The 27,137-nt window shown below is 53.2% G+C and overlaps 1 protein-coding gene across 1 annotated transcript in view; it reads right to left on the reverse strand.

Annotated features, from left to right (window-relative positions):
- Nucleotides 1-14,254, reverse strand: part of MAP2K2 (mitogen-activated protein kinase kinase 2) — a 36,970-nt gene extending 22,716 nt beyond the window's left edge. The window contains 2 exon segments of the mRNA XM_025366856.1: nucleotides 7,242-7,452; nucleotides 13,852-14,254. Of these exon segments, the coding sequence (XP_025222641.1) occupies nucleotides 7,242-7,452; nucleotides 13,852-13,943 (303 nt within the window). The 5' untranslated portion in view covers nucleotides 13,944-14,254.
- Nucleotides 14,255-27,137: the final 12,883 nt, after the last annotated feature.

A 27,137-nucleotide genomic window follows, 5' to 3' on the forward strand; every position in this document is an offset into this window, starting at 1 on the left:
CACTCTGGGAGGCTGAGGTGGGTGGACTGCTTGAGGTCAGGGGTTTGAGACCAGCCTAACATGATGAAACCCCGTCTCTACTAAAAATACAAAAAAATTGGCCAGGCGCAGTGGCTCACGCCTGTAATCCCAGCATTCTGGGAGGCCAAGGCAGGCGAATCACCAGGTTAGGAGTTTGCGACCAGCCTGGCCAACATGGTGAATTCCCATCTCTACTAAAAATACAAAAAATTAGTCAGGCACCTGTAATCCCAGCTACTCAGGAGGTTGAGGCAGGAGAATCACTTGAACTCAGAAGACAGAGTGAGATTCCATCTCAAAAAAAAAAAAAAAAAGGTGCAGAAAGGACATCAGATAAAACACCACGAGGCCGGGCACGGTGGCTCAAGCCTGTAATCCCAGCACTTTGGGAGGCCGAGACGGGCGGATCACAAGGTCAGGAGATCGAGACCATCCTGGCTAACACGGTGAAACCCCGTCTCTACTAAAAAATACAAAAAAATAGCCGGGCGAAGTGGCGGGCGCCTGTAGTCCCAGCTACTCGGGAGGCTGAGGCAGGAGAATGGCGTAAACCCGGGAGGCGGAGCTTGCAGTGAGCTGAGATCCGGCCACTGCACTCCAGCCTGGGTGACAGAGCGAGACTCCGTCTCAAAAAAAAAAAAAACAAAAAAAAACACCACGAGCAACCCCTAACCCCATGGACAAGCCCCAGGAGCGGCAGGACCCCCCACATGGCAAGGAGCAGCCTAAGGCTTTGGGCCAGCGCTCTGGAGAATCAGAGCGTCCCGCTCCAGCCGCTGCAATAAGACAAGAAAAAGTCATGGTTTCCACTCATCCGCCACGGAGGCAAAGCCAGGCCCAGGTGTGCAGTCAGTGAAGAAACAGCCACGGACTGAGACGGAGACGGCTCCTTCCTGGAGGAGACCCAGGCTCAGGACGGGAACAGGAACGGGTCAGACCACCTCGACGTGGCAAAAATGCCAAGGAGAAGCAATCCGGGTGCCCGGGGAGCAGAAACAAGGAGGTGACACTGGGGCCGGGCCTTGAGGAAGGACAGTCACCGTGAGGAGGAGATGGGGGAGGGTGCTCCAGGCAGAGGGACAAAGAGCCACCTGTCAGCGGGCACGGAGGCATGAAGGAGCCCTCGCTGTGTTCGGGGCAGCAGGAGGCTGACCGTGGCCACAGCACAGGGCGTGTGTGGGGTGTGCCCCCTGCTCCAGGCCTGTGACCTTGAAAAGCGTGGCAGGGACCAGGGGCACAGTGCCCAGCTCCCCCCACCCAGCCACTCCTCAGGCAGAGGGTGTCCCACCTTGACTGCAGCCCTGGCACCGCCTGCCCCTGTAGCTCTGGCTTCTCCCCTCAGGCCAGCCTGCAGAGTCCAGCTCCAGACAGGGGCCCCTGGGCTACTCCACTCCCTCATGGTGACTCCACAGGCCCCAGGGCCACCCCAGCACCCTAGGATGCTCTCCCCTACAGCCAGGCTGTATCTGAGAGGTGCCGGTGCCCACTCCCATTCCACAAGGGCCCGGTACTGAAGCTTGGATGTTCACATGGAGGTTGGGAGATTTACTCGAAAAGGCCACATTTGGGCCGGGTGCAGTGGCTCACGCCTGTAATCCCAGCACTTTGGGAGGCCGAGGCAGGCAGATCACGAGGTCAGAAGATCGAGACCACGGCGAAACCCCGTCTCAACTAAAAATACAAAAAATTAGCGGCATGGTGGCAGGTGCCTGTAGTCCCAGCTACTCAGGAGGCTGAGGCAGGAGAATGGCGTGAACCCGGGAGGCGGAGCTTGCAGTGAGCCAAGACTGCGCCACTGCACTCCAGCCTGGGGGACAGAGCCAGACTCTGTCTCAAAAAAAAAAAAAAAAAAAAGAAAGGTCCCTGTGCGGTGGCTCACGCCTGTAATCTCAGCACTTTGGGAGGCCAAGGTGGGAGGATCATGAGGTCAGGAGATCGAGACCATCCTGGCTAACACAGTGAAACCCCGTCTCTACTAAAAGTACAAAACATTAGACCGGCGAGGTGGCGGGCACCTGTAGTCCCAGCTACTCGGGAGGCTGAGGCAGGAGAATGGCGTGAACCCAAGAGGCAGAGATTGCAGTGAACCGAGATCGCGCCACTGCACTCCAGCCTGGGCAACAGTGCAAGACTCCGTCTCAAAAAAAAAAAAAAAAAAAAGAAAGAAAGAAAAGGCCACGTTTGTTTTCACACCAAGCCCTTGAAGCTTGGTGCATGTTTTCCACGTTCAGTACATCCGGACTGACTGCATTGTAAGAGCCCAGTAGCCACATCTGACCGGGGGCTGCTGTCTTGGACGGCTCAGCTCCTGACCAAAAACTTCAAAGGAGCCATAGATGGGTGACAAGAAGCAGGAAAGAGCGCGTGTTTGGCTGGCCGTCACAAGCCGTGATTGAGGAGAGGAAGTGGCGGACAGGCACTGGGAGGGATCCCAGAGGCCTTGGAACCCAGGAGCCCCTAACGTGAAATGAGGCCATCGGAAGCGACTGGCCTTCTGGAAGGCTGTAGTAAGTAGCAGATGTGCAGGAGGCCGGTCTGCACAGGGCGGCTGCAGAGTGATCTCAGTTTTAATGGTTCTGTAATACCTGGGGCCTGTCGAGCAAGCATTCCAGATGAACAGGCAGCCACCACTGAGGGTGTGCGAGGGGAAAGGAAGACAGACAGGCAGGGAGGGGGCGTTCCTGAGCACCTGCACCCTCTGAAGTTCACCCTGACAACCCCGGGGGACGGGTGGGCTGTCCCGCTCCTGCTGACTGAGCAAGCCCAGGTTCGGAGCCTCGGAGCCATGTTCCCAGTGGCATTAGCTGCTAAGTCAGGATGGGGGCTGCCTCGGGGAACACTGCAGCCCGTATTCTTTCCAGGACACCATAGCCCAGGCCCTGCCAGCTCTAATAGCTGATTAAATGCGGGTGGTGTCAGGGTGTTAAAACTGAATGCCAGACCTGGCTCGGAGGTGGAGACGGTTTCTACAGAAGAATGAGGAATTTGGGCCGGGGTGGGGTTGGGCATTTGGAGTAGGAAAGGAGAGGAAAGAGCTTCACTGAGTGTCCGCGAGAGCCGGAGTGGGACGAGGATCAGGCTGCCGCCCCGCAGGCCTGGGTCTGGAATAAGCTCAGCAATATCGTAAATCATGGATCAGAAACTGACAGCTCCAGAGCTTGATGTAGCCCACAGTCACGTGTGGCCCACACTGCGCTTCCAAACATTCTGAATTAGCTGTTGTAAAAATCGGAACAGAGCCCGATGCAGTGGCTCACATCTGTAATTCCAGTGCTTTGGGAGGCTGAGGCGGGAGGATCGCTTCAGGCCAGGAGTTCAACACTGGGCAACATGGCAAGCCTTCCTCTCTACAAGAGATTTTAAAATGAACACACAGGATGGGAGTGGTGGCCAGCTAGGGGACGTGCAATGGATTCCGGAGGCTATGCCCTGGCAGCTGCTCCCAAGTCCAAGAGAGTTCAAATCCAATTCGGTCACTGACCCCACTCAGCCTCAGTTTTTTTAACTGCAAAACGGGGCTGATGCTCAATTTCAATGAGAACATGCGTCAAAGGTGTTGGCAGTGGCTTCGCTCAGGTCACCACTTGTGAGACAGCAGCTGGTACTGTGAGGTGGCCTTGGGCAGGCCGTGTGACCGCCACCCTGGAAGTGAGCTACGGCAGAGTGGAGGAACTCGGAAGCGAGAACCAACCAACCCACCTCTGCTACGAGCATGGGCAACTCAAAGAAGCCCCACATGCATAACAAGCAGCAAGTTCTTCACCTGTCTCCCCGGCCCAGGGAATGCAGGGAATGCAGGGGTGCCGCTCCAATGGGAGGGGGTCAGAGGCCACCGTCAGGCCAAGAAGACACTCACAAGCCAGCATGACCTTAAACACCGAGACTGGGCCAGGCGCAGTGGCTCACGCCTGTAATCCCAACAATCTGGGAGGCCAAGACGGGTGGAATCCTTGAGGTCGGGAGTTCGAGACCAGCCTGGCCAACATGGTGAAACCTCGTCTCTACTAAAAATACAAAAAGTAGCTGGGCATAGTGGTGGGCACCTGTAATCCCAGCTACTCAGGAGGCTGAGGCAGGAGAATCGCTTGAACCTGTGAGGTGGAGGTTGCAGTGAGCCGAGATCACGCCACTGCACTCCAGTCTGGGTGACAGAGCGAGACTCTGTCTCAAAAAAATAAATAAATAAAATTAAAAATAAGTAAATAAATAAGATGAGATGAAAGGAGCCCTCGCAGCCCCACCTGCATAGCAGCCAGAGCCGCTGAGCCTGCGCGCTCAACGCATCCTCTCCCACCCCCAAGTCTGCAGGCGCTTAAAAGAAAACCTAATTTTGAAAGAATTATAGAAGCACAGGAAGTTGCAAAAATAGTACCGACAGTCCTGTGTGCCCTTTCCCCGCCTTCCCCAAGGTGAATGACAGCTTCATGACGGAAGGACAGAACCAAACCCTAGAGCCGACGCTGGGACGTCCCCATGCACCAGACCACAGAGCCTGCCCAGCCACGCCTGCCCTCAGGTTTAAAGGCCCCGACCTCCCTTTCCCGGCTGCGGTAAAGCTGCAGGTGAGCCCGTCTTCACCTGTGCCTGTCAGCAGGAGCAGGAGCTGCTGATGCAGCAAGCACTGGGTTCATGTCCACTGCCCAGCCCATCAGGGACCACTGGAGGCTCCCTGAGAAGCCCGAGGGTCCCTGGCACACACGGGGACTGGCACTCTGTCTCAAGGCCCTGCTGTGGCTCTGTCAACCACAAGCTTGTTTTTTTCCTCCCGGTGCTTCGGGCGGAGGCGGACCTGAGCTTTCCAAGGCTGCTCTGGTTTGGAAGAGGCTGCCTGCAGTACGGGGACAGAAATAGCAAGTCCGCGGCTGCAGACTTCAGGAGGGAGGGAGGGCGGCACTCTAGAGGCCAGAAGACAGAGCTGCAGAGCTAAATCCCCGCAGGAGCTGAGCCGCTGCTCCCGAGGAAGGCAGGGCCCCCCAGCAATGCTGCCACCTGCGCGGACCCACAGGACCGGGTGCGGTCAGGTTCCCCCAGTTTGGGGGACTACAGGATGGTGGGCTTCCAGGAAGAGGCAGCATTCTATGTCTGCAGGAACACAGGTGAGGAGCTGAACGCCCCGTCAACACTAAGTCCTCTGCTTATGTGTTTAAGAGCCACTGTCCCCGAGTGGTCACAACCTCCCTGTATCCCCTGGGCACTCTTCTCAAACACAGAGCAGAGGCTGCATCGCGGCCCAGGAGCCCGGGATGACTAAGCTCGGGGGCTGTCAGCGCCAGGGCTTGCAAATTCTCAAAGAGTGGGGTGACAGTCAGCTTTATGCGTCTCCTGGGTGAGACCACGGTGCCCCGTCGTCAAACGCCAGTCTAGAGGTTGCTGGGAAGGTACGTTTTTAAGATGTGATTAACCTTTAAAGCGGCAGACTCTGAGCAAAGCAGATTACTCCTCCCCAGAGAGGGTGAGTCTCAGCCAATCAGCTGAAGGCCTTCAGGGAAAAGCCTGCCCAGGCGCGGTGGCTTGTGCCTTGTAATCCCAGCACTTTGGGAGGCCGAGGCAACAGGATCACTTGAGGTCAGGAGTTCGAGACCAGCCTGGCCAACACAGTGAACCTCATCTCTACTAAAAAACCAAAAATTAACTGGGTGTGGTGGTGCACACCTGTGATCCCAGCTACTCAGGAGGCTGAGGCAGGAGAATCCCTTGAACCCAGGAGGTGGAGGTTGCAGTAAGCCAAGGAAAAAAAAAAAAAAAAAGAAAGAATATAGGTCAAGCACGGTGGCTCATGCCTGTAATCCCAGCACTTTGGGAGGCCGAGGCGGGTGGATCGCCTGAGCTCAGGAGTTCGAGACCAGCCTGGGCAACAAACCAAGACCCCATCTCTACAAAAAATAAAAAAATTAGCCAGGCCTGGTGTTCCCTTTAGTCCTGGCTACTTGGGAGGCTGAGGCAGGAGGATCACTTGAGCCCAGGAGTCTAAGACCAGCTTGGGCAACATAGTGAGACTCTGTCTCTACAAAACAAACAAACAATTAGCCGGGCGTGCACCTGTGGCCCCAGCTACTCTCAGGATGCTGAGGTGGGAGGATCGCTTGAGCCTAGGAGGCGGAGTCTGCAGTCAGCTATCATCGCACCACTGCACTCTAGCCTGGGCGACAGAGGGAGACCCTGTCTTGGGAAAAAAAGAGAAAAAAAACAACAACAACAAAAAACACGCCCGAGGCCCCCGAGGAGGAGGGCCTGGATCTCAGCCGCAGCGTCAGCTGTTCCGTGGGGCTCTGGTCAGTCCTGCAGATTTCAGACCCACCAGCCCAGGGACTGTGTGAGCCAATTCCTTAGAATAAATCTCTCTCTACACATACAGTCAAGTATCGTTAAGGACGGGGATACACTGAGAAATCCCTCACTGGGCGAGGTCGTCACTGTGTGAACACCGGAAAGCCCATTCTACACCCAGGCTCTTGTACTCTGTACGGTGCGGTGCTGATAAGCATCTGTTTATCTAAATATAGAGAACCGAGGTGGGCGGATCACCTGGGGTCAGGAGTTCCAGACCAGCCTGGCCAACACAGCGACACTCCGCCTCTACTAAAAACACAAAAAAGTTAGCTGGGCACGGTGGTGTCCGTCTGTCATCCCAGCTACTTGGGAGGCTGAGGCAAGAGAATCCTTGAACCCAGGAGGTGGAGATTGCAGTGAGCCAAGATCGTGCCATTGCACTCCAGCCTGGATGACAGAGTGAGACTCTGTCTCAAAAATAAATAAATAAATAAAAATAAACATACAGAAGGCACAGTAAAGACATGGCCCGATCATCTTACGTCACCACCGCTGCATAGGCGGTCTGTCATTGGCTGAGCCATCGCCATGAGGTGCGTGGCTGTACACACAGGCGCAAACGCACACACGCTTCATCGCTTGTTTCTCTGGAGAACCGTAACACATTCATATTCCTGAAATCCACACTTGTTAGCTTTCTGGGAATGTGGATTTCAAGTGCCCTCCTGGGCAGAAGGTAGCCACCGGAGGGCACAGCTGTGTGTGGCTGGCACCGCTCCCATTTGCCCAGAAGCTGGGCCCTTTCTCAGGACCTAGAGTCCCTGCTGGGGATGAGGAACGGAGCCTGGAGCTAATCAGAATGCAGAGACCCGGCTGCCTTCCCAACCTCCCTCCTGTTCCAGGGGGAACCTTCCCCACCACTCCCCGACCTCCGACCCCGCAGCGCTCACCTTCCTGGCCATGATGAGGCCCGAGGGTCTGTGCTGGACTTTGGTGACCACCCCGCCGTTGCCCGCGCCCAGCTCTGAGATCCTTTCGAAGTCATCGTCTTTGAGTTCGCCGACCTTGGCTTTCTGGGTGAGAAAGGCTTCCAGACGCTTCTTCTGCTGCTCGTCAAGTTCCAGCTCCTCCAGCTTCTTCTGCAGGTCCACCAGGTTTGCCCTGCAGAGACCCCCAGGGCAGGGGTTAGCTACCTAGGGAGAGTCTACCTTTCCACCTGGCCGTTTACCGCGTGGCCGTGGCGCGCCGGCCCCCAGAAGGACACAGACTGGATTCCTGCACTTCAGGGGTTTGTGGTGTAGAAGGAAAGAAGGATCCATGCTGTGTACACCCAGCAGACACACCAATGACCAGAATCCAGGGCGGCTCCCCGGGAACTGAGGATGCTGCCTTGATCCCGTCTCAGCAAGTCTAGCAGACCTCAGGATCTCGAGGATAAGCCGCAGCTCAAAGGCCTCCATCTGCTTTTTCTTTTTCTTTTTTTGTGAGACAGAGTTTCCCTCTGTTGCTCAGACTGGAATGCAATGGTGCGATCTCGGCTCCCTGCAACCTCCGCCTCCCGGGTTCGAGAGATTCTCCTGCCTCAGTCTCCCAAGTAGCTGAGATTACGGGCGCTTGCCACCATGCCTGGCTAATTTTGTATTTTCAGTAGAGACGGGGTTTCACCATGTTGGTCAGGCTGGCCTCCAACTCCTGACATTAAGTGATCCGCCCGCCTCAGCCTCTCAAAGTGCTGGGATTACAGGCGTGAGCCACCGCACCCAGCTGGGAGGCCTCCTTCCTAAGGCACAAGCTCCGGACCATGTCGGGAGGACACGAGGGAGGGATCAGGTAAACGGAGCCCAGGCCAGGATGCCTGTCTTTGCAGGAGATAGAGGAACAAGGGTTCTGAGCACAGTACGAGAACCAAGAGCAGAAGGCAGAAGGCTCAGTACAAAACCTGCATCAGGCAGGCACGGTGGTGCACGTTTACAATCCCAGCCACTTGGGAGGCCGAGGCACGAGAACTGCTTGAACCCGGGAGGCGGAAGCTGCAGTGAACTGAGATCTTGCCACTGCACTCCAGCCTGGGTAGCAGAGGGAGACTCTGTCTCAAAACAAAACAAACCAAAAAACCAAAAAACAAGCATGACGAGCCTGGGCAACAAAGTGAGACCTACAGTCGAGCACGGTGGCTTAAGCCTGTAGTTCCAGTTACTCAGGAGGCTGAGGTGGGAGGATCACATAAGCCCAGGAGGTTGAGGCTGCAGTGAGCCATGATCATGACAATGCACTCCAGCCTGGGCGACAGAGCAAGACCTTGTTTCTACACAATAAAAAAATTTTAAAAAATTTAAACAAGCATGTACATTGCACTTTATTGGGTGGTTCCAAGAATTTTCGACAGTAAGCTATTTTCACAAATGCCTCGACTCGGAACCAGATCCTGGAGTAACAGACAACTTCTCTGTAACAGACAATTGAGCCCAATGCACACAAGAACCAAGTGCTGTGCAAAAGAAATGGAATGTAAGCCATGTGTACAAATTAAAATCTTCTAGTACCCATGTTTAAAAAGAACAGGTGAACTGATCTCATTTATTTAGAGACATGGTCTTGCTCTGTCTCCCAGGCAGGGGTGCAGTGGCAAGATTATAGCTCAGTGCAGCCTCCAACTCCTGTCCTCAAGTGATCCTCCCACCTCAGCCTTCCTAGTAGCTAGGATCACAGGTGTGAGCCATCATGTCTGGCTATTTTGAATTAATTTTTATTTATTTATTTTTTTTGAGACAGAGTCTCACTCTGTCACCCAGGCTGGAGTGCAGTGGTGCGATCTTGGCTCACTGCAACCTATGCCTCCCAGGTTCACGCCACTCTTCTGCCTCAGCCTCCCAAGTAGCTGAATATAAGCACCTGCCACCAAGCCCAGCTAATTTTTGTATTTTTAGTAGAAACAAGGTTTCACCATGTTGGTCACACTGGTCTTGAATTCCTGGGCTCAAGTGATCTGCCCACCTCAGCCTCCCAAAGTGCTGGGATTACAGGCGTGAGCCACTACACCTGGCTGAAATTAATTTTTTTATGTTTTTTATTTTTTATTTTTGAGATGGAGTCTCGCTCTGTCGCCCAGGCTGGAGTGCAGTGGCTGGATCTCGGCTCGCTGCAAGCTCCGCCTCCCGGGTTCACGCCATTCTCCTGCCTCAGCCTCCGGAGTAGCTGGGACTACAGGCGCCCGCCACCTTGCCCGGCTAGTTTTTTGCAATTTTTAGTAGAGACGGGGTTTCACCATGTTAGCCAGGAAGGTCTCGATCTCCTGACCTCGTGATCTGCCCGTCTCGGCCTCCCAAAGTGCTGGGATTACAGGCTTGAGCCACCGTGAAATTAATTTTAATAACACATTTGATTTAACCCATCAAAAATGTTATCATTTCCAACATACAACCAGTATGAAAAATGAATGAATGTTTCACATTGTTTCCATCTTAAGCCTTTGAAATCTACAACAGCATTATTGCATTATTGCGCCTATGCTCTTGTGGGTCTGGGCAATTCTCATTTTATGTGTTGCCTGTAGCCAGGGGCTACTCAACCAGGCAGTGCAGCTTTAAACGTCTCCCTGGAAGAGCAGGCCAACTCGAGAGGTCCCAATTCCGGAAGGAGCTAAAGTCATGGTGGACAGCCATAGAGGGGACAGAAGCAGGGAATGAAGGCGTGGACGGCTCCTTCCATCTGGAACCTTCCAATCCCAAAGTTTGACCACTGTTTGCCTACAGCTGGAAGTGGCATAAGCCATGGGACACACAGGCCAGAAATGAGGTGATGGCACTGGAGCTGGTGCTGCAAAGAGCTCGCCAGAAGGCAGGGGCCTGGGCACTGCTTCCTGGGCTGCACAAACACCATCTCATTCCATTCACACCATCTCATTCCATTTTCCCCATCGTCCCCGGAGGCCCAGGCAGGAGGGAACAGACTCACAGGGGTGGAGGAACCTGCCCCAGGTCACAACACCTGCCCCAGGTCAGGACAACTCCTGCTCATCTCAGTGTCCCCTAGGAGGGGAAACAGAGCCCTGGTAGGTGCTCACTGAGCAGCTGCTGAACAAGGACCCAGAAGCAGCAGGAATGGCGAGACCCTGGGAGTGGGACAGAAGGGGGGGGGGGGACATGAATGAATGAATAACATGAATGAATAAATCAATATTTCTTTTTTTTGAGACAGCCTTGCTCTGTCGCCCAGGCTGGAGTGCAGTGGTGCGATCTCAGCTCACTGCAACCTCTGCCTCCTGGGTCCAAGCGATTCTCTTGCCTCAGCCTCCCAAGTAGCTGGGATTACAGGTGTATGCCACCACACCCAGCTAATTTTTTTTGGCATTTTTAATAGATACTGGGTTTCGCCATATTGGCCAGGTTGGTCTTGAACACCGGGCTTCAAGTAATCTACCCACCTTGGCCTCCCAAAGAGCTGGGATTACAGGCGTGAGCCACCGCACCTGGCCATGAATGAACACTTCTGATGGCACACTCGGAAGATCTCAAGTACTGCTCAAAACATTGAAAATGCATCCCTGAGTCAGCTGACTAATCCATCTGAAATTTGCTGGCAACCCAACTGTGGTTATTAAACAAAACCAAACCTTGGCATCCCTACAGCCGGCTTCCTCTCCTGGGGGTAATCCTTCAAGGGATGGAAATCAAACCCCACACGGAAGAGAATGTGAAGGGCGAGTTCCGTGCGGAGAATGAGGAACAGGTCCCCGTGTCTGCCTGTGCCCGTGTTGACTTGCACACATTGGCATCAAGAGTCTTCTTCATCCGGGTCACAGAGGCCGGCCCCCGAGCGAGAGAGGCCACCAGACATGCCACAGTCCCTGACACCTGGTTCTCAAGGGGTCACACCACACGTACGGCACCCGGACCCTAGCCAAGGGCCCGGGGGATCGTCCTGCCCTGCCCCACTATGCCCTGCAGAACGTAAGTGCAGAGATCACCCTGGCATGACCCCACCAGTGTGTGCCCCCAACACCCAGTCCCCTCCCTCGTCCTGGAGCAGTGCGATTCTGCCAGCACACGACCCCAACCCCAGCATGCCCCTTTCTCAGACCCCTTCGCCCAGGCCTCTGGTCTCCCTCCACCTCCTCAAAGCTTCTGCACTGGGTCCGCCCCTCAGGAGGGTTTTCCAGTCCACCTGCTTCAGAATCTGCACCTCCGCTTTCAGGGGCCAGCAGGGTCCCCTGATCCCCGAGCCTCCTCATTCTTCACACTCCAGCTTCCCTGTCTCCTCACCACACTTCCAGCTTCAGGGACTCCACACACCAGGCACTGCCACAAGCAGGAGATGCCCTCTCAGAGATGCCCAACCTGACCCCCCGGGACCCCCTGTCCTGATCCCCCCAGAACCCAACATGAGACCCCTAGGACCCCCTGCCCTGACCCCCTAGAATCCCCCAACATGACCTCCCTAGGGCCCCTGCTGACCCCCCCCCAGAATCCCCCAATGTGACCCCCCCAGTACCCCCTGCTCTGACCCCCTCAGAACTGCCCCAACATGACGACTCCCCTAGGACCCCCTGCTCTGAACCCCCAGAACCCAACATGACCCCCCAGGACCCCCTGCCCTGACCCCCCCAGAATCCCCCAACATGACTCCCCTAGGACCCCCTGCCATGGCCCCCCCAGAGTTGCCCCAACATGACCCCCCAGGACCCCCTGCTCTGAACCCCCAGAACCCCCCAACATGACCCCCCTAGGACCCCCTAACCTGACCTCCCCAAACTCCCACAACATAAGCCCCCTAGAACCCCCATCCTGACCCCACCAGATGACCCCCGCAGAAACCCCTCCATCCGGAACCCCTAGAACTCCCATCCTGACCCCGCTAGAGCCCCCCCACATCCTGACTCCCCTAGGACCCCCCTTGTCCTCAGATACCCCAGAACTCCCACTCTGATCCCCACTAGAGCCCCTCTATCCTGACCCCTCTAGGGTCTCCTACCCCATCCTGACCCCTCTGGGAGCCCCCCATCCTCCCCTCTCTTCTCTTTTTCCTGGTTGTCTATGGACCTCCTCAGCCCATTCTCTCCCCTAAGGGACCCCCCCGCCCCACCTTAGCCCCCTAGGTGCCCTCATCCCACCCCAACCTCATTACTCAGGGACTCATTCCCCAGAAGGACTGCTCCCCGCCCCCCAGGACCTCTCAGCCTGTTCTCCCCACCCAGGTGCTGCACTGTCAACTCGTGGCCCAGGGACCCTCCCACCCCATGTTTCCCCCATAGGGAATCCCTCACCCATCTCTCCCCCGAGGGACTCGCTTCACTATCATTTCACTGCACAGGACACCCCTCGCTTATCCTTCCCCCTACAGGTACCCACCGATACATCCTCTCCTCTCAGGAACCCCCTCGACCCCATCTCACAACTCAGGGGCCCTGCACCCCATCCTCTCTCTGCAAGGACATCTCCTTGGCCTGATCTCATGACTTAAGGACTCCAAACCCCATCTTTTCCCCAAAGGGATTTCCCCTCATTCCAATCTCATTACTCAGGGACCCCCCCATCTCCCTGATTTCACTATTCAGGGACCACACACCCCATTTCACTACTTAGAGATCCACCAGCATTCTGCTACTCAGAGCCTCCATGCCCTGTCTTTCCCCACAGGGACCTCCTTGGCCCAATCTCATTACTGAGGGACCCTACCCCATCTCAGTCTCATCACTCAGGGACCCCTCACCCCATCCTCTCCCCTCTGGAGCCCCCTTGCCCAAATTCCTTCCTCAGGGGCTGCCTAACCTCCCCTCACCCCATCCTCTCCTCTTGGGAACGCCCTGCCCCCCGATTTCCCTACTCAGGGGCTCCCCTGACCCTCATCTCATGACTAAGGCAACCCTCACTCTGTCCTTTCCTCTTAGGAACCCTTCACCCTCATTTCACTACTCAGGGACCCCACACTCTGTTCTCTCCTCTTAAAGAGACCCCTCACCCCGATCTCACTGCTCATCCTGTTCTCTCCTTACGGACACCCCTCACTCCGATTTTCCTACTGAGGGACTCCGCTCACCTCAGCTTCACTTTTCAAAAGCCCCACACCCCATCTTCCGCACTGCAGGGACCTCCCCTCACTCAATCTCACTGCTCAGGGACCCTTGCCCCCATCCTCTCCTCTTAGAGACACCCTTCACCCCAACTTCACTACTCAGAGACTCCCCTTATCCCAATTTCACTTTTCAGGAATCCCACACCCCATCTTTTCCACCACAACAACCTCCCCTCACCCAATCTCACTGCTCAAAGATCCTCGTCCCATCACCGGCCCAGACCCCCCTGCCTTGTGCACCCTTCACCCCGTCCTCCAAGGGCCCCCTGCCCCGTCCTCCCCCGAAAGTTCCCTGAACCTCTCGCCCCATCCTCCTTCGAAGGCCCCCTGCATCCCTCGCCCTGTCCTCCCCTCGAGAACCCCCTGCCCCGTGCACCCCTCACCCCATCCTCCGTGACCCTCCTGCCTCCTGCACCCCTCGCCCCGTCCTTCCCCGAGGGCTCCCTGCACCGTGCATCCCGAGTCTCCGGCCGACCCCTGCCCACTCACTCGGAGGCGCCCTCGCTGGTAGGGGACGGGCCCTCGGCGATGGTAGGGTTGATGGTGAGCGCCGGCAGCACCGGCTTCCTCCGGGCCAGCATCGGGACTCCGCGGGCCGGCGGCGGCGGCGGCGCCTCTAGCCGGGGCCCATAGGGGGCGGGCCGGGAGCGATCGGCGCCTACGCGAGCCCGGGGCTGCGGCCGCGGCCTAGGCCGGCGTCGGGGCGGCCGAGGGCGGGCGGCGCTGCGGGCCTGGGCCGAGGGTAGCCGAAGGGCGCTGGGGCCGAGGCGCCGGAGCCGCCACCTCTGCCGAGGCCCGCGAGAGGCTGACGCCGCAGCCGGAGTCCAAGAGGCAGGGGGAGGGGAGGGGCGGCCACAAGATCGCGGACCGGCCTCTCGCGATAACAGGATCGGGAGCCGCGATGGACCCTACCCCAGGCCGGCGCGCCTGCGCAGAAGCCCAGGCCGCCTTTTGGAGGGGAAAGGGGCGGACACCGAGGCGAGGCGGTGCCCGGAGCGTGCGCACTCGCTTGCCTTCCCACGGCGCGTGTGCGCATGCGCCTGGGGCACGAGGCGCGGGCGCAGGGGAGGAGACTGATGGATGAGGGCGGTGAGGTTGATGGTCTTGCACAGGTGGGCAGGGAGCCAGACTCCTGAGAGCCTGTGGTGCCCCAGGCTGGGGCTGAGACAACCCAAAAGACCCCAGAACAGTGGACGAGACCCACCCAGAGTCCATTTAATCTTTTTGGCAAGGATGGACACATGCCCCGGCTCCCAACGCCTTAAAGTGTCAATTACTTTCCCTCTTTCATCAGAGCAAGGCCAATCTAAAACATTTTTTAAAATTTATTTTAATTGGGCCGGGCGCGGTGGCTCAAGCCTGTAATCCCAGCACTTTGGGAGGCCGAGACGGGCGGATCACAAGGTCAGGAGATCGAGACCATCCTGGCTAACACGGCGAAACCCCGTCTCTACTAAAAACACAAAAAATTAGCCGGGCGAGGTGGCGGCGCCTGTGGTCCCAGCTACTCGGGAGGCTGAGGCAGGAGAATAGCGGGAACCCGGGAGGCGGAGCTTGCAGTGAGCTGAGATCTGGCCACTGCACTCCAGCCTGGGCGACAGAGCGAGACTCCGTCTCAAAAAAAAAAAAATTATTTTAATTGACAAACAAAATTGCATGTATTGTTATGCGCATATTAAAACATTTTTATTATAAAATGCACATAACGGCCGGGCGCGGTGGCTCAAGCCTGTAATCCCAGCACTTTGGGAGGCCGAGACGGGCGGATCACGAGGTCAGGAGATCGAGACCATCCCCGTCTCTACTAAAAAAGACAAAAAACGAGCCGGGCGCGGTGGCGGGTGCCTGTAGTCCCAGCTACTCGGGAGGCTGAGGCAGGAGAATGGCGTGAACCCGGGAGGCGGAGCTTGCAGTGAGCCGAGATCCAGTCACTGCACTCCAGTCTGGGAGACAGAGCGAGACTCCGTCTCAAAAAAAAAAAAAAAAAAAAAAAAAAAATGCACATAACATAAAACTTGCCATTTTCACCATTTCTAAATGCACAGCTCAGAGGCATTAAGCGACCACCACCACCATGTCCAGAAGTTTCTCATTTTCCCAAACTGAAACGCTGTCCCTGTGAAACCTCACTCCCTATCCCCCTCCCCAGCCCCTGGAACCCACCATCCTACTTCCTGTGAATCTGATGATTCTAGGGACCTCATATGGGTAGGATCACACAGGTTTTGTCCCTTTGTGTCTGGCATATTTCACTGAAGGCCATGTCCTCAAGATGCATCCACGTTGGAGCCTGTGTTAGAATTTCCCAACATGACTGGTCTAGGCATATTTCCAATCGGGTAGCCCTGCTCCAAAAAAGAGCAGAAGGAAAAAAAATAAAAGAAAAATTTCCTCCTTTTTTTTTTTTTTTGAGATGGAGTCTCGCTGTGTCACACAGGCTGGTGTGCAGTGACGCGATCTCAGCTCACTGCAAGCTCCGCCTCCCGGGTTCACGCCATTCTCCTGCCTCAGCCTCCCGAGTAGCTGGGAGTACAGATGCCCACCACCACGCCTGGCTAATTTTTTATATTTTTAGTAGAGATGGGGTTTCACCGTGTTAACCAGGATAGTCTCAATCTCCTGACCTCGTGATCCACCCGCCTCGGCCTCCCAAAGTGCTGGGATTACAGGCGTGAGCCACCGCGCCTGGCCAGAATTTTCCTCCTTTTAAAGACTGAATAATATTCTATTGTGTAGATGGACTATATTTTGCTTGTCCATTTATCTGCCACTAGACACTTTGGTGAATTGTGCTGCTATGAACACAGATGTGCAAATATCTGTTTGAGTCTTCGCCTTGAGTTATTTTGGGTATATGTTCTGAAGAGGAATTGCTGGATTATATGGTAATTCTATGTTGAACTTTTTGAAGCACCACCTTACTGTTTAATACAATAGCTGTACCACTTCATAAGAAAGGTCATGTTATTTACCTGGTGGTGTAACCCATTAAAAATTTATTTAATTTGGCCAGGCATGGTGGCTCACGCCTGTAATTCTAGCACTTTGGGAGGCCGAGATGGGCAAATTGCCTGAGCCAAGTTCAAGACCAGCCTGGGCAACACAGCAAAACCCTCTCTCTAGTAAAATACAAAAAATTGGGAAGGGCGCAGTGGCTCACACCTGTAATCCCAGCACTTTGGGAGGCCGAGGCAGGTGGATCACCTGAGGTCAGGAGTTCAATACCAGCCTGGCCAATACAGTGAAACTCCCTCTCCACTAAATAAATAAATAAATCAATAAGCCGGGTGTGGTGGCGCGTGCCTGTAATCCTAGCTACTCAGGAGGTTGAGGCAGGAGAACTGCTTGAACCTGGGAGGCAGAGGTTGTAGTAAGTTGAGATTGTCCCATTGCACTCCAGGCTGGGCAACAGAGTAAGACTCCGTCTCCAATAAAACAAAACACAACAACAAAAAATTAATTTTTGGCCAGGCATGGTGGCTTACGCCTGTAATCCCAGGACCCTGGGAGCCTGAGGCAGGCTGATCACTTGAGGTCAGGAGTTCGAGACCAGCCCAGCCAACATGGTGAAACCCCATCCGTACTAAAAAGACAAAAATTGGGCTGTAGTCCCAGCTACACGGAAGGCTGAGGCAGGAGAACTGCTTGAACCCAGGAGGTGGAGGTTGCAGGGAGCCAAGATCACGCCACTGCACTCCAGCCTGGGTGACAGACCAAGACTCCGTCTCAAAAAAAAACAAAACAAAGCAACAAACAAAACACTGCTCCTAGGGAAGCCTGCTCCTGGGTTTTTACAATCTGGGCCTTTCGGTTTGGCTTCTCTTCACTCCCACCTGCTTGTCCAAAATTCAGATGGACGCTCATCTGGCCTCAAATAAAGACAGGCCCTTTCAGAGACTGCGGTATTTCCATGTTCCTTCTGTTCTGCCCAGCAATCATTCTCCCATTTTATCCTATTTTAAGTTTTTTTTTGAGACGGAGTCTCACTCTGTCACCCAGGCTGGACTGCAGTGGCACAATCTCGGCTCACTGCAAGCTCCGCCTCCCAGGTTCACGCCATTCTCCTGCCTCAGCCTCCTGAGCAGCTGGGATTACAGGCACCCACCACCACACCCGGCTAATTTTTTTTTGTATTTTAGTAGAGACAGGGTTTCACCGTGTTAGCCAGGATGGTCTCGATCTCCTGACCTCGTGATCCGCCCGCCTCGGCCTCCCAAAGTGTTAGGATTACAGGCGCGAGCCACCACGCCAGGCCGGCTTTTTTTTTTTTTTTTTTCCAAGACAAGTTCTCACTCTGTCACCCACGCCCCAGGCTGGAGTGCAGTGGCACGATCATAGCTCACTGCAGCCTCCACCTCCCTGGCTCAAGCGATTCTCCCACCTCAGCCTCTCTAGTAGCCCTGGCTACAAACATGCACCACTATGCCCAGCTAATTTTTGTATTTTTTGTCCAGACGGGTTTTCTCCATGACGCTCAGTCTGGTCTCACACTCCTAAGCTCAAGCGATCTTCCTGCCTCGGCCTCAGCAGTGCTGGGACTAGAGCTGTGAGCCACTGCGTTCAGCCATTAATGCACAATTCTCCAAAGTTCAATTTCTTGAACTGTTACAAGTCTATACATCCATGTAACACTTGCCCTTACTCCAGAAAGTTTGTTCACTGCCTTTTTAGTTAATTCTCTGCACCCAGCAGTAGTGAGCTGGTAAATGTTTAATGAGCTGGTAAATGTTTAACAATGAGCCATTAAAATAAGGAGAGGCCGGGTGTGGCGGCTTATACCTGCAATCCCAGCACTTTGGGAGGTTGAGGCGGGCAGATCACTTGTGGTCAGGAGTTGGAGTCCAGCCTGGCCAACATGGTAAAACCCCATCTCTACCAAAAATACAAAAATTAGGATGGTCGCGGGTGTTATCCCAGCACTTTGGGAAGCTGAGGTGGGCAGATCACGTGAGGTCAAGAGTTCGAGACCAGCCTGACCAACATGGTGAAACCCCATTTCTACTAAAAACACACAGAAATTAGTTGGGCATGGTGGTGGGCGCCTGTAATCCCAGCTACTTGGGAGGCTGAGGCAAGAGAACTGCTTGAACCCTGGAGATGGAGGTTTCAGTGAGCCAAGATTGTGCCTCTGCACTCCAGCCCGGGCAACAGAGTAAGGCTCTGTCTCAAAAACAAACAAACAAAAAATTAGGTGGGCATGGTGGCAGGTGCCTGTAATCTCAGTTACTTGGGAGTCTAAGACATGAGAATCACCTGAACCTGAGAGGTGGAGGTTGCAGTGAGTCAAGATCATGCCACCGCACTCCAGTCTGGGTGACAGAGGGAGACTCTGTCTCAAAAACAAAAAACAAACAAACAAAAAAACCCGGGCGTGGTGGCTTATGCCTGTAATCTCTGCACTTTGGGAGGCTGAGGCGGGCAGATCACCTGAGGTCGGGAGTTTGAGACCAGTCTGACCAACGTGAAGAAACCCTGTCTCTACTAAAAATACAAAACTAGCCGGGCGTGGTGGCGCATGCCTGTAATCCCAGCTACTAGGGAGGCTGAGGCAGGAGAATCGCTTGAACCGGGGAGGTGGAGGTTGTGGTGAGCCGAGATGGCACCACTGCACTCCAGCCTGGGCAACAAGAGTGAAACTCAGTCTCAAAAAAAAAGAAGTTGACGACGGTATCAAAGATGCTTTTGAGTGGCTGTAAGCCAGCTGCAGTCCACTACCACCCCAGAAACCCCCTAGATTCTGCGTTCTATCCCCATAGATTCGTTTTTCCCTGTTCAAGAGTTTCCTGTAAATGGAATTGCACTCATGGTGTCAGCTCTTTGTGTTTTAGGACAATCTTTTGGTTTTGGTTTTGGTTTTGGTTTAGACAGGATTTTGCTTTATTGCACAGGCTGGAGTGTAGTGGTGTGATCTCAGCTCACTACAGCCTCCACTTTCTGGGCTCAAGCCATCCTCCCACCTCAGCCTCCAGAGTGTCTAGGACTACAGGCTCGCACCACCATGCCCAACTAACTTTTGTATTCTTTGTAGAGATGGGGCTGTCGTCATGTTGCCCATGCTGGTCTCGAACTCCTAGGCTCAAATGACGCTAGTACCTTGGCCTCCCAAAGTGCTGGGATTACAGGCGTGAGTCACTGTACCAGATCCTGAGACAAAATTTTTTTTTTTTTTTTTTTTGAGACGGGGTCTCGCTCTGTCACCCAGGCTGGAGTGCAGTGGCCGGATCTCAGCTCACTGCAAGCTCCGCCTCCCGGGTTCACGCCATTCTCCTGCCTCAGCCTCCCGAGTAGCTGGGACTACAGGCGCCTGCCACCTCGCCCGGCTAGTTTTTTTTTGTATTTTTTTAGTAGAGACGGGGTTTCACCGGATTCGCCAGGATGGTCTCGATCTCCTGACCTTGTGATCCGCCCGTCTCGGCCTCCCAAAGTGCTGGGATTACAGGCTTGAGCCACTGCGCCCGGCCCCCTGAGACAATATTTTTGAGGTTCATTTATATTGTTTCACGTAACGATAATTTGTTCGGTTTCCTTGCTAGATGATATCCCATTGTATGTACTGTGGGCATTGCCCTTGGCATAGAACAGAAAATGAATTCTCCTTTTGGCTGGGCGCGGTGGCTCACACCTGTAATCTCAGCACTTTGGGAGGCCGAGGTGGGTGGATCACGAGGTCAGGAGATCAAGACCATCCTGGCTAACATGGTGAAATCTTGTCTCTACTAAAAATACAAAAAAAAATTAGCCGGGCGTGGTGGCAGGCGCCTGTAGTCCCAGCTACTCGGGAGGCTGAGGAAGGAGAATGGCGTGAACCCGGGAGGCAGAGCTTGCAGTGAGCCAAGATCACATCACTGCACTCCAGCCTGGGTGAATGAGCAAGACTCTGTCTCAAAAAAAAAAAAAAAGAATTCTTTTTTTGGAGACAGTCTCACTCTGTTACCCAGGCTGGAGTGCAGTGCTGTGATCACTGCTCACTGCAGCCTCTACTTCCTGGGATCAGGTGATCCTCCTCCCGCCTCAGCCACCTGAGTAACTGGGATGACAGGTGCACACCACCTTGCCCAGCTAATTTTTTATTTTTTGTAGAAATGGGCGGGGGGAGTCTCACCATCTTACCTAGGCTGGTCTCAAACCCATGGGTTCAAGCGATCCTCCTGCCTCGGCCTCCCAAAGTGCTGGGATTACAAGTGTGAGCCACCAAGCCCAGTCTGTTAGAAACTTTTTTTTTTTTGAGACCGAGTCTCGCTCTGTCATGTGGGCTGGAGTGCAGTGGCGCAATCTTGGCTCACTGCAACCTCCGCCTCCTAGGTTCAAGTGATTCTCCTGCCTCAGCCTCCTGAGTAGCTGGGATTACAGGCAAGCACCACCACACCTGGCTAATTTTTGTATTTTTTGTAGAGATGGGGTTTCTCTATTTTGGTCAGGCTGATCTGGAACCCGTGACCTCATGATCTGCCTGCCTCGGCCTCCCAAAGTGCTGGTATTACAGGCGTGAACCACCGTGCTGGGTCTGTTATGAATTTTTTGAGGCCAAAGAAGATGTTGGATGTATCTCCTTCTCTCCCACTTTACCTCCACGGATGTAACAGATGCTGGATACATATGGGCTACTTGAAGGAATGACCTGGTGTTTTTGTCCTCGAGGGGACAGGTTACCTTATTATAAGGCAACCATTCGCAGCACTTATGATAAAACAGGAGCTTTACTTGCTGAGGTTACAGTGCAACCTCACCCCCTCCACCCATTCTCTATCTTTACTACCAAGCATCCTTTGCCCTGTGACCTCTCTCTGTGATATATTTCCTACTTATCGTTGCTCCCAATAACACTTTTTCTGAGTACATCTGCCCCTTGGTCCCAGAGACGTGGTATCTCCTAAATTGCTCCTCCCAGGAAATAAATTTCTAATAGCTTTCTTGATAGATTCAATCCATGGTGACATTTATCTTGTAGAGGCACATGCTGGCGTTAATATCACAAGTGTACATTGTTTCCAACTAGCAATGTCCTGTGAACTTTATCTCTCTCACCTGTGCAGTGGATTAACTGCCAGAACAGCGGAAGAGACCCCTTTGGAAAGCAATTTAACCCTATCGTGACCACGCTGTGACTCAGTAGTTGGAATCGTGGGCATATGACTTAGAGAAACTCCTGCCTGTGTGCAAACAGGAAACTCACACAATAATGTTCTCAATGGCAAAAATTTGGAAAGTACACAGGGTCCATTGATGGGAGAATGGAAAAATACGACCCAGCGCAGTCCCACAGAGAAATAGGAGACAGCAGAAAATTCCTACACGACAACAGCATGAAAGAATCTTAGTTACTCTCAGCTACTTGGAAGGCTGAGACGTGAGGATTATTTGAGCCCAGGGGTTCCAGGCAGACCTGGGCAACATAGTGATCCTCCCGCCTCGGCCTCCCAAAGTGCTAGAATTAGAGGCCTGAGCCACCACACCCAGCCTTTTTCTTTCTTTCTTTTCTTTCCTTTTTTTTTTTTTTGAGACGGAGTCGCGCTCTGTCTCCCAGGCTGGAGTGCAGTGGTGCGATCTCCGCTCACTGCAAGCTCCGTTGCCTCCCAGGTTCACGCTATTCTCCTGCCTCAGCCTCCCGAGAAGCTGGGACTACAGGTGCCCACCACCACGCCCAGCTAATTTTTTTGTATTTTTAGTAGAGACAGGGTTTCACCGTATTAGCCAGGATGGTCTCAATCTCCTGACCTCGTGATCTGCCCGCCTCAGCCTCCCAAACTGCTGGGATTACAGGCGTGAGCCACCGCGCCCAGCCCTTTTATTTTTGTTTTTATTTATTTATTTATTTATTTTTTGAGATGGAGTCTTGCTCTTTTACCCAGGCTGGAGGGCAGTGGTGCAACCTCAGCTCAATACAACCTCCGCCTCCTGGGTTCAAGCGATTCTCATGCCTCAGCCTCCTGAGTAACTGGGATTACAGGCATGTGCCAGCACACCCAGCTAATATTTTTGTATTTTTAGTAGAGATGGGGTTTTAACATGTTGGCTAGACTGGTCTTGAACTCCTGGCCTCAAGTGATCTGCCCTCCTCAGCCTCCAAAAGAGCTGGGATTACAGGTGTGAGCCACCGTACCTGGCCTTATGATACCATTTTTATAAAATGAAAATGGCTCAATGTTATTAGCTATTAGACAAATGCAAATTAAAACCACAATGAGATACTTCCATACGCCTATTAGAATGGGTAAAATAAAAATACTGACCAGGTATAGTAGTTCTGCCTATAATCCCAACACTATGGGAGGCTGAGGTGGGAGGATGGCTTGAGGCCAGGAGTTCCAGACCAGCCTTGGTAACATAGTGAGATCCTTGTCTCTACGAAAAACAAGCAAAAAGAAAGCTGGTTGCACAACTGTAGTCCCAGCTACTTGGGAGGCTGAGGTGGGAGGATCACTTAGGCCTGGGAATTCAAGGCTGCAGTGAGCTATGATTGAGCCACTGCAGTCCAGCCTGGGTGACAGAGCAAGACCCTGTCTCAAAAGGCAAAAGAGGCTGGGTGTGGTGGCTCACGCCTGTAATCCCAGCACTTTGGGAGGCAGAAGCGGGCGGATCACCTGAGGTCAGGAGTTCGAGACCAGCCTGGCCAACATGGTGAAACCTCCCCTCTCTACCAAAAAATACAAAAATTAGCCAGGTGCGGTGGTAAATGCCTATAATCAGAGCTACTCGGGAGGCTGAGACAGGAAAATCTCTTGAACCCAGGAGGCGGAGGTTGCAGTGAGCCGAGATTGTGCCACTACACTCCAGCCTGGGCAACAAGAACAAAACTCGGTCTCAAAAACAAAAATAAAAACAAAATTTGGCTGGGCACGGTGGCTCACACCTATAATTCCAACATTTTGGGAGCACAAATGGGCAGATCGCTTGAGCTCAGGAGTTGGAGACGAGCCTGGACAACATGGCAAAACCCTGTCTCAGCCAGGCGTGGTGGCTCACGCCTGTAATCCCACACTTCGGGAGGCCAAGGCGGGCGGATCATGAGGTCAGGAAATCGAGACCATCCTGGCTAACACAGTGAAACCCCGTCTCTACTAAAAATACAAAAATTTGCGAGGGTGGTGGCGGGTGCCTCTAGTCCCAGCTACTTGGGAGGTTGAGGCAGGAGAGTGGCGTGAACCCAGGAGGCGGAGTTTGCAGTGAGCCAAGATCGCACCACTGCACTCAAGCCTGGGCGACAGAGTGAGACTCTGTCTCAAACAAAACAAAACAAAACAAAACAAAACAAAAAAACCCATCTATAGAAAAAAAAAAAATTAGCTGAGGGTGTGTTGGTGCACGCCTGTTGTCCCAGCTACTCAGGAGGTTGAGGCAGGAGGATCGCTTAAGCCTGGGAGGTTAAGGTTGCAGAGAGCTATAATGACACCACTGTACACCAGCCTGAGCAGGAGAGCAAAACCCTATCTCAAAAAGAAAAAAAAGGCCGGGCGCGGTGGCTCAAGCCTGTAATCCCAGCACTTTGGGAGGCCGAGGCGGGCGGATCACGAGGTCAGGAGATCGAGACCATCCTGGCTAACATGGTGAAACCCCGTCTCTACTAAAAATACAAAAAACTAGCCGGGCGTGGTGGCGGGCGCCTGTAGTCCCAGCTACTTGGAGGCTGAGGCAGGAGAATGGCCTGAACCTGGGAGGCGGAGCTTGCAGTGAGTCGAGATCGCGCCACTGCACTCCAGCCTGGGTGACACAGCGCGAGACTCCGTCTCAAAAAAAAAAAAAAAAAGAAAAAAAAAATCAACAAAAAGATCAAGATGGTACATTTTATGATATACATGTACTTACCACAATTTTAAAAAGATTGGGGCCGGGCGCAGAGGCTCACGCCCGTAATCCCAGCACTTTGGGAGGCCGAGGCAGGTGGATCACGAGGTCAGGAGATCGAGACCATCCTGGCGAACACGGTGAAACCCTGTCTCTACTAAAAATACAAAAAAATTAGCTGGACATGGTGGCGGGAGCCTGTAGTCTCAGCTACTCGGGAGGCTGAGGTAGGAGAATCAGTTGAACTCAGGAGGCGGAGGTTGCAGTGAGCCAAGATCACGCCACTGCACTCCAGCCTGGGCAACAGAGCAAAACTCCATCTCAAAAAAAAAAAAAAAAAAAAAAGAAAGAAAGATTATATAGAAATTATAGATTATAGAAAAGGAAAACTGCGCCTTATAATGTTTAGGGATATGAACACATGATTAATTGAATTTCGTGAAGTCTGTGAGTTCCTGGAATGCCGGGAACTCATCCATCTTGGCGTCCCTGGCTGCCAGCACAAAGCCTGACACATGGGAGGTGTTTGGTGAGCACAGATGTGAGCAAGTGAACGTGGCTGCTTTGGGAACCTCGTGGCACGGTGGCAGTGTGCAACCTGCAGGGGTTTGGGGCAGACACACCTGGCTCGAAGCCTGTTCCCTTGGATCACAGGATGTTCTCATCCTATTCTAGTGAGTTCCTGATGAAACCTCTCGCTCTTAGCCTGTGGCCAAGCTCCCAGGGTAGAACTCCAGAAACCAATCTGAGCTTTCTTGCAGAGCTGCAGCTGATTAACTTAACATCCTGGGGCGCAGTGTTCAAGGAGAAAAACAGGATGCTCTGAGAGAAGCTTAGCAGTGCTGTGCCAAAGCCAGCTCCTACTGGTGGGTAAGAGCCTATTTGTTCAAGTTTTGGGAAATTTGGGAACTGGTAGTTAATAGCTATGATTAAAAATCAGTCCAGGCGCGGTGGCCCACGCCTGTAATCTCAGCACTTTAGGAGGCTGAGGCAGGCGGATCACAAGGTCAGGAGTTTGAGACCAGCCTGGTCAACATGGTGAAACCCCGTCTCTACTAAAAAAACTACAAAAATTAGCTGGGTGTGGTGGCGGGCGCCTGTAATCCCAGCTACTCGGAAAGCTAAGGCAGGAGAGTCATTTAAAACCAAGAGGCAGAGGTTGCACTGAGCCGAGATTGTACCACTGCACTCCAGCCTGGGACAGACCAAGACTCTGTCTCAAACAGACAAACAAACAAACAAACAAAAATTCGGCTAGGAGCAGTGGCCCACCCCTGTAATCCCAGCACTTTGGGAGGTCAAGACGGAAGGATCATTTGAGGTCAGGAGTCTGAGACCAGCCTGGTCAACATGATGAAACCCTGTCTCTACTAAAAATAGAAAAATTAGCTGGGAGTGGTGTTGGGCACCTGTAATCCCAGCTACTCAGGAGGCTGAGGTGGGAGAATGGTTTGAACCCGGGAGGCGGAGGTTACAGCGAGTGGAGATTGCGCTACTGCACTCCAGCCTGGGCAACAAGGGCAAAACTCTGTCTTAAAAAAAATAAATAAATAAAGAATAGGGAAATATTTTCCAGTATTCAGAAACGATTATGTGATTCATCACAGAAGTCATCCACATTGTTGATGAGCAAGTGAAGTTTTTTTTTTTTTTTTTAGACAGAGTTTCACTCTGTTGCCCAGGCTGGAGTGCAGTGGCGTGATCTCGGCTCAGTACAACCTCCACCTCCCAGGTTCAAGCAATTCTCCTGCTTCAGCCTCCTGAGTAGCTGGGATTACAGGCACCTGCCACCACACCTGGCTAATTTTTGTATTTTTAGTAGAGACTGAGTTTCACCATGTTGGCCAGGCTCTTCTTGAACTCCTGAACTCAGGTGATCCACCCGCCTTGGCCTCCCAAAGTGCTGAGATTACAGGTGTTAGCCACCACACCCAGCCTTTTTTTTCTTTTCTTTTTTTTTTTTTTTTTTCGAGATGGAGTCTCGCTCTGTCACGCAGGCTGGAGTGCAGTGGAGCCATCTCAGCTCACTGCAACTTCTGCCTCCCAGGTTCCAGGGATTCTCCTTGCCTCAGCCTCCCAAGTAGCTGGGATTACAGGAACCTGCCACCACACCCAGCTAATTTTTGTAGTTTTTTTTAGTAGAGACCGGGTTTCACTATGTTGACCAGGCTGGTCTTGAACTCCTGACCTCAGGTGATCTGCCCGCCTTGGCCTCCCAAAGTGCTGGGATGACAGGCATGAGTCACCACACCCAGCTGGCTTCTAGAGTTTCTTTTCTTTTTCTTTTTTTTTTTTGGAGATGGAGTCTCACTCTGTCACCAGGCTGGAGTACAGTGGCGCAGTCTCAGCTCACCACAACCTTCACCTCCTGGGTTCAAGCGATTCTCCTGCCTCAGCCTCCCGAGTAGCTGGGACTACAGGCACGTGCCACCACACCCGGTTAATTTTTTTTATTTTTAGTAGAGACAGGGTTTCACCATGTTGGTCAGGATGGTCTTGATCTCTTGACCTTGTGATCCACCTGCCTCGGCCTCCCAAAGTGCTGGGATTACAGGAGTGAGCCACTGTGCCCAGCCTGGAATTGCTTTATGACTTTGTGCCACATCCCGGCCGATGGATGCTTTTTAATTATTTTATCGCTCTGCAATCAAGGATTTGTGCAGATTAACGGGAAATGCGAGGGAACATGGGAAAATGAAAGGCGTTTAATTGTGGGAGCAAAGAGAACACAAAAAATTTATTTTTCGCTTTCCCATGATTGATTTATTTACACATATTATTATTATATTTTGAGATAGAGTCTCACTCTGTTGCCCAGGCCGTGGCATGATCTCGGCTCATTGCAACCTCTGCCTCTCAGGTTCAAGTGACTCTCCTGCCTCAGCTTCCCCAGTAGCTGGGATTACAGGCACGTGCCACCATACCCGGCTAATTTTTGTATTTTTAGTAGAGACTGGGTTTTGCCATGTTGGCCAGGCTGGTCTCGAACTCCT

The sequence above is a fragment of the Theropithecus gelada genome, chromosome 19 (assembly GCF_003255815.1).
Source record: "Theropithecus gelada isolate Dixy chromosome 19, Tgel_1.0, whole genome shotgun sequence".
NCBI classification, from domain to species: Eukaryota; Metazoa; Chordata; class Mammalia; order Primates; family Cercopithecidae; genus Theropithecus; species Theropithecus gelada.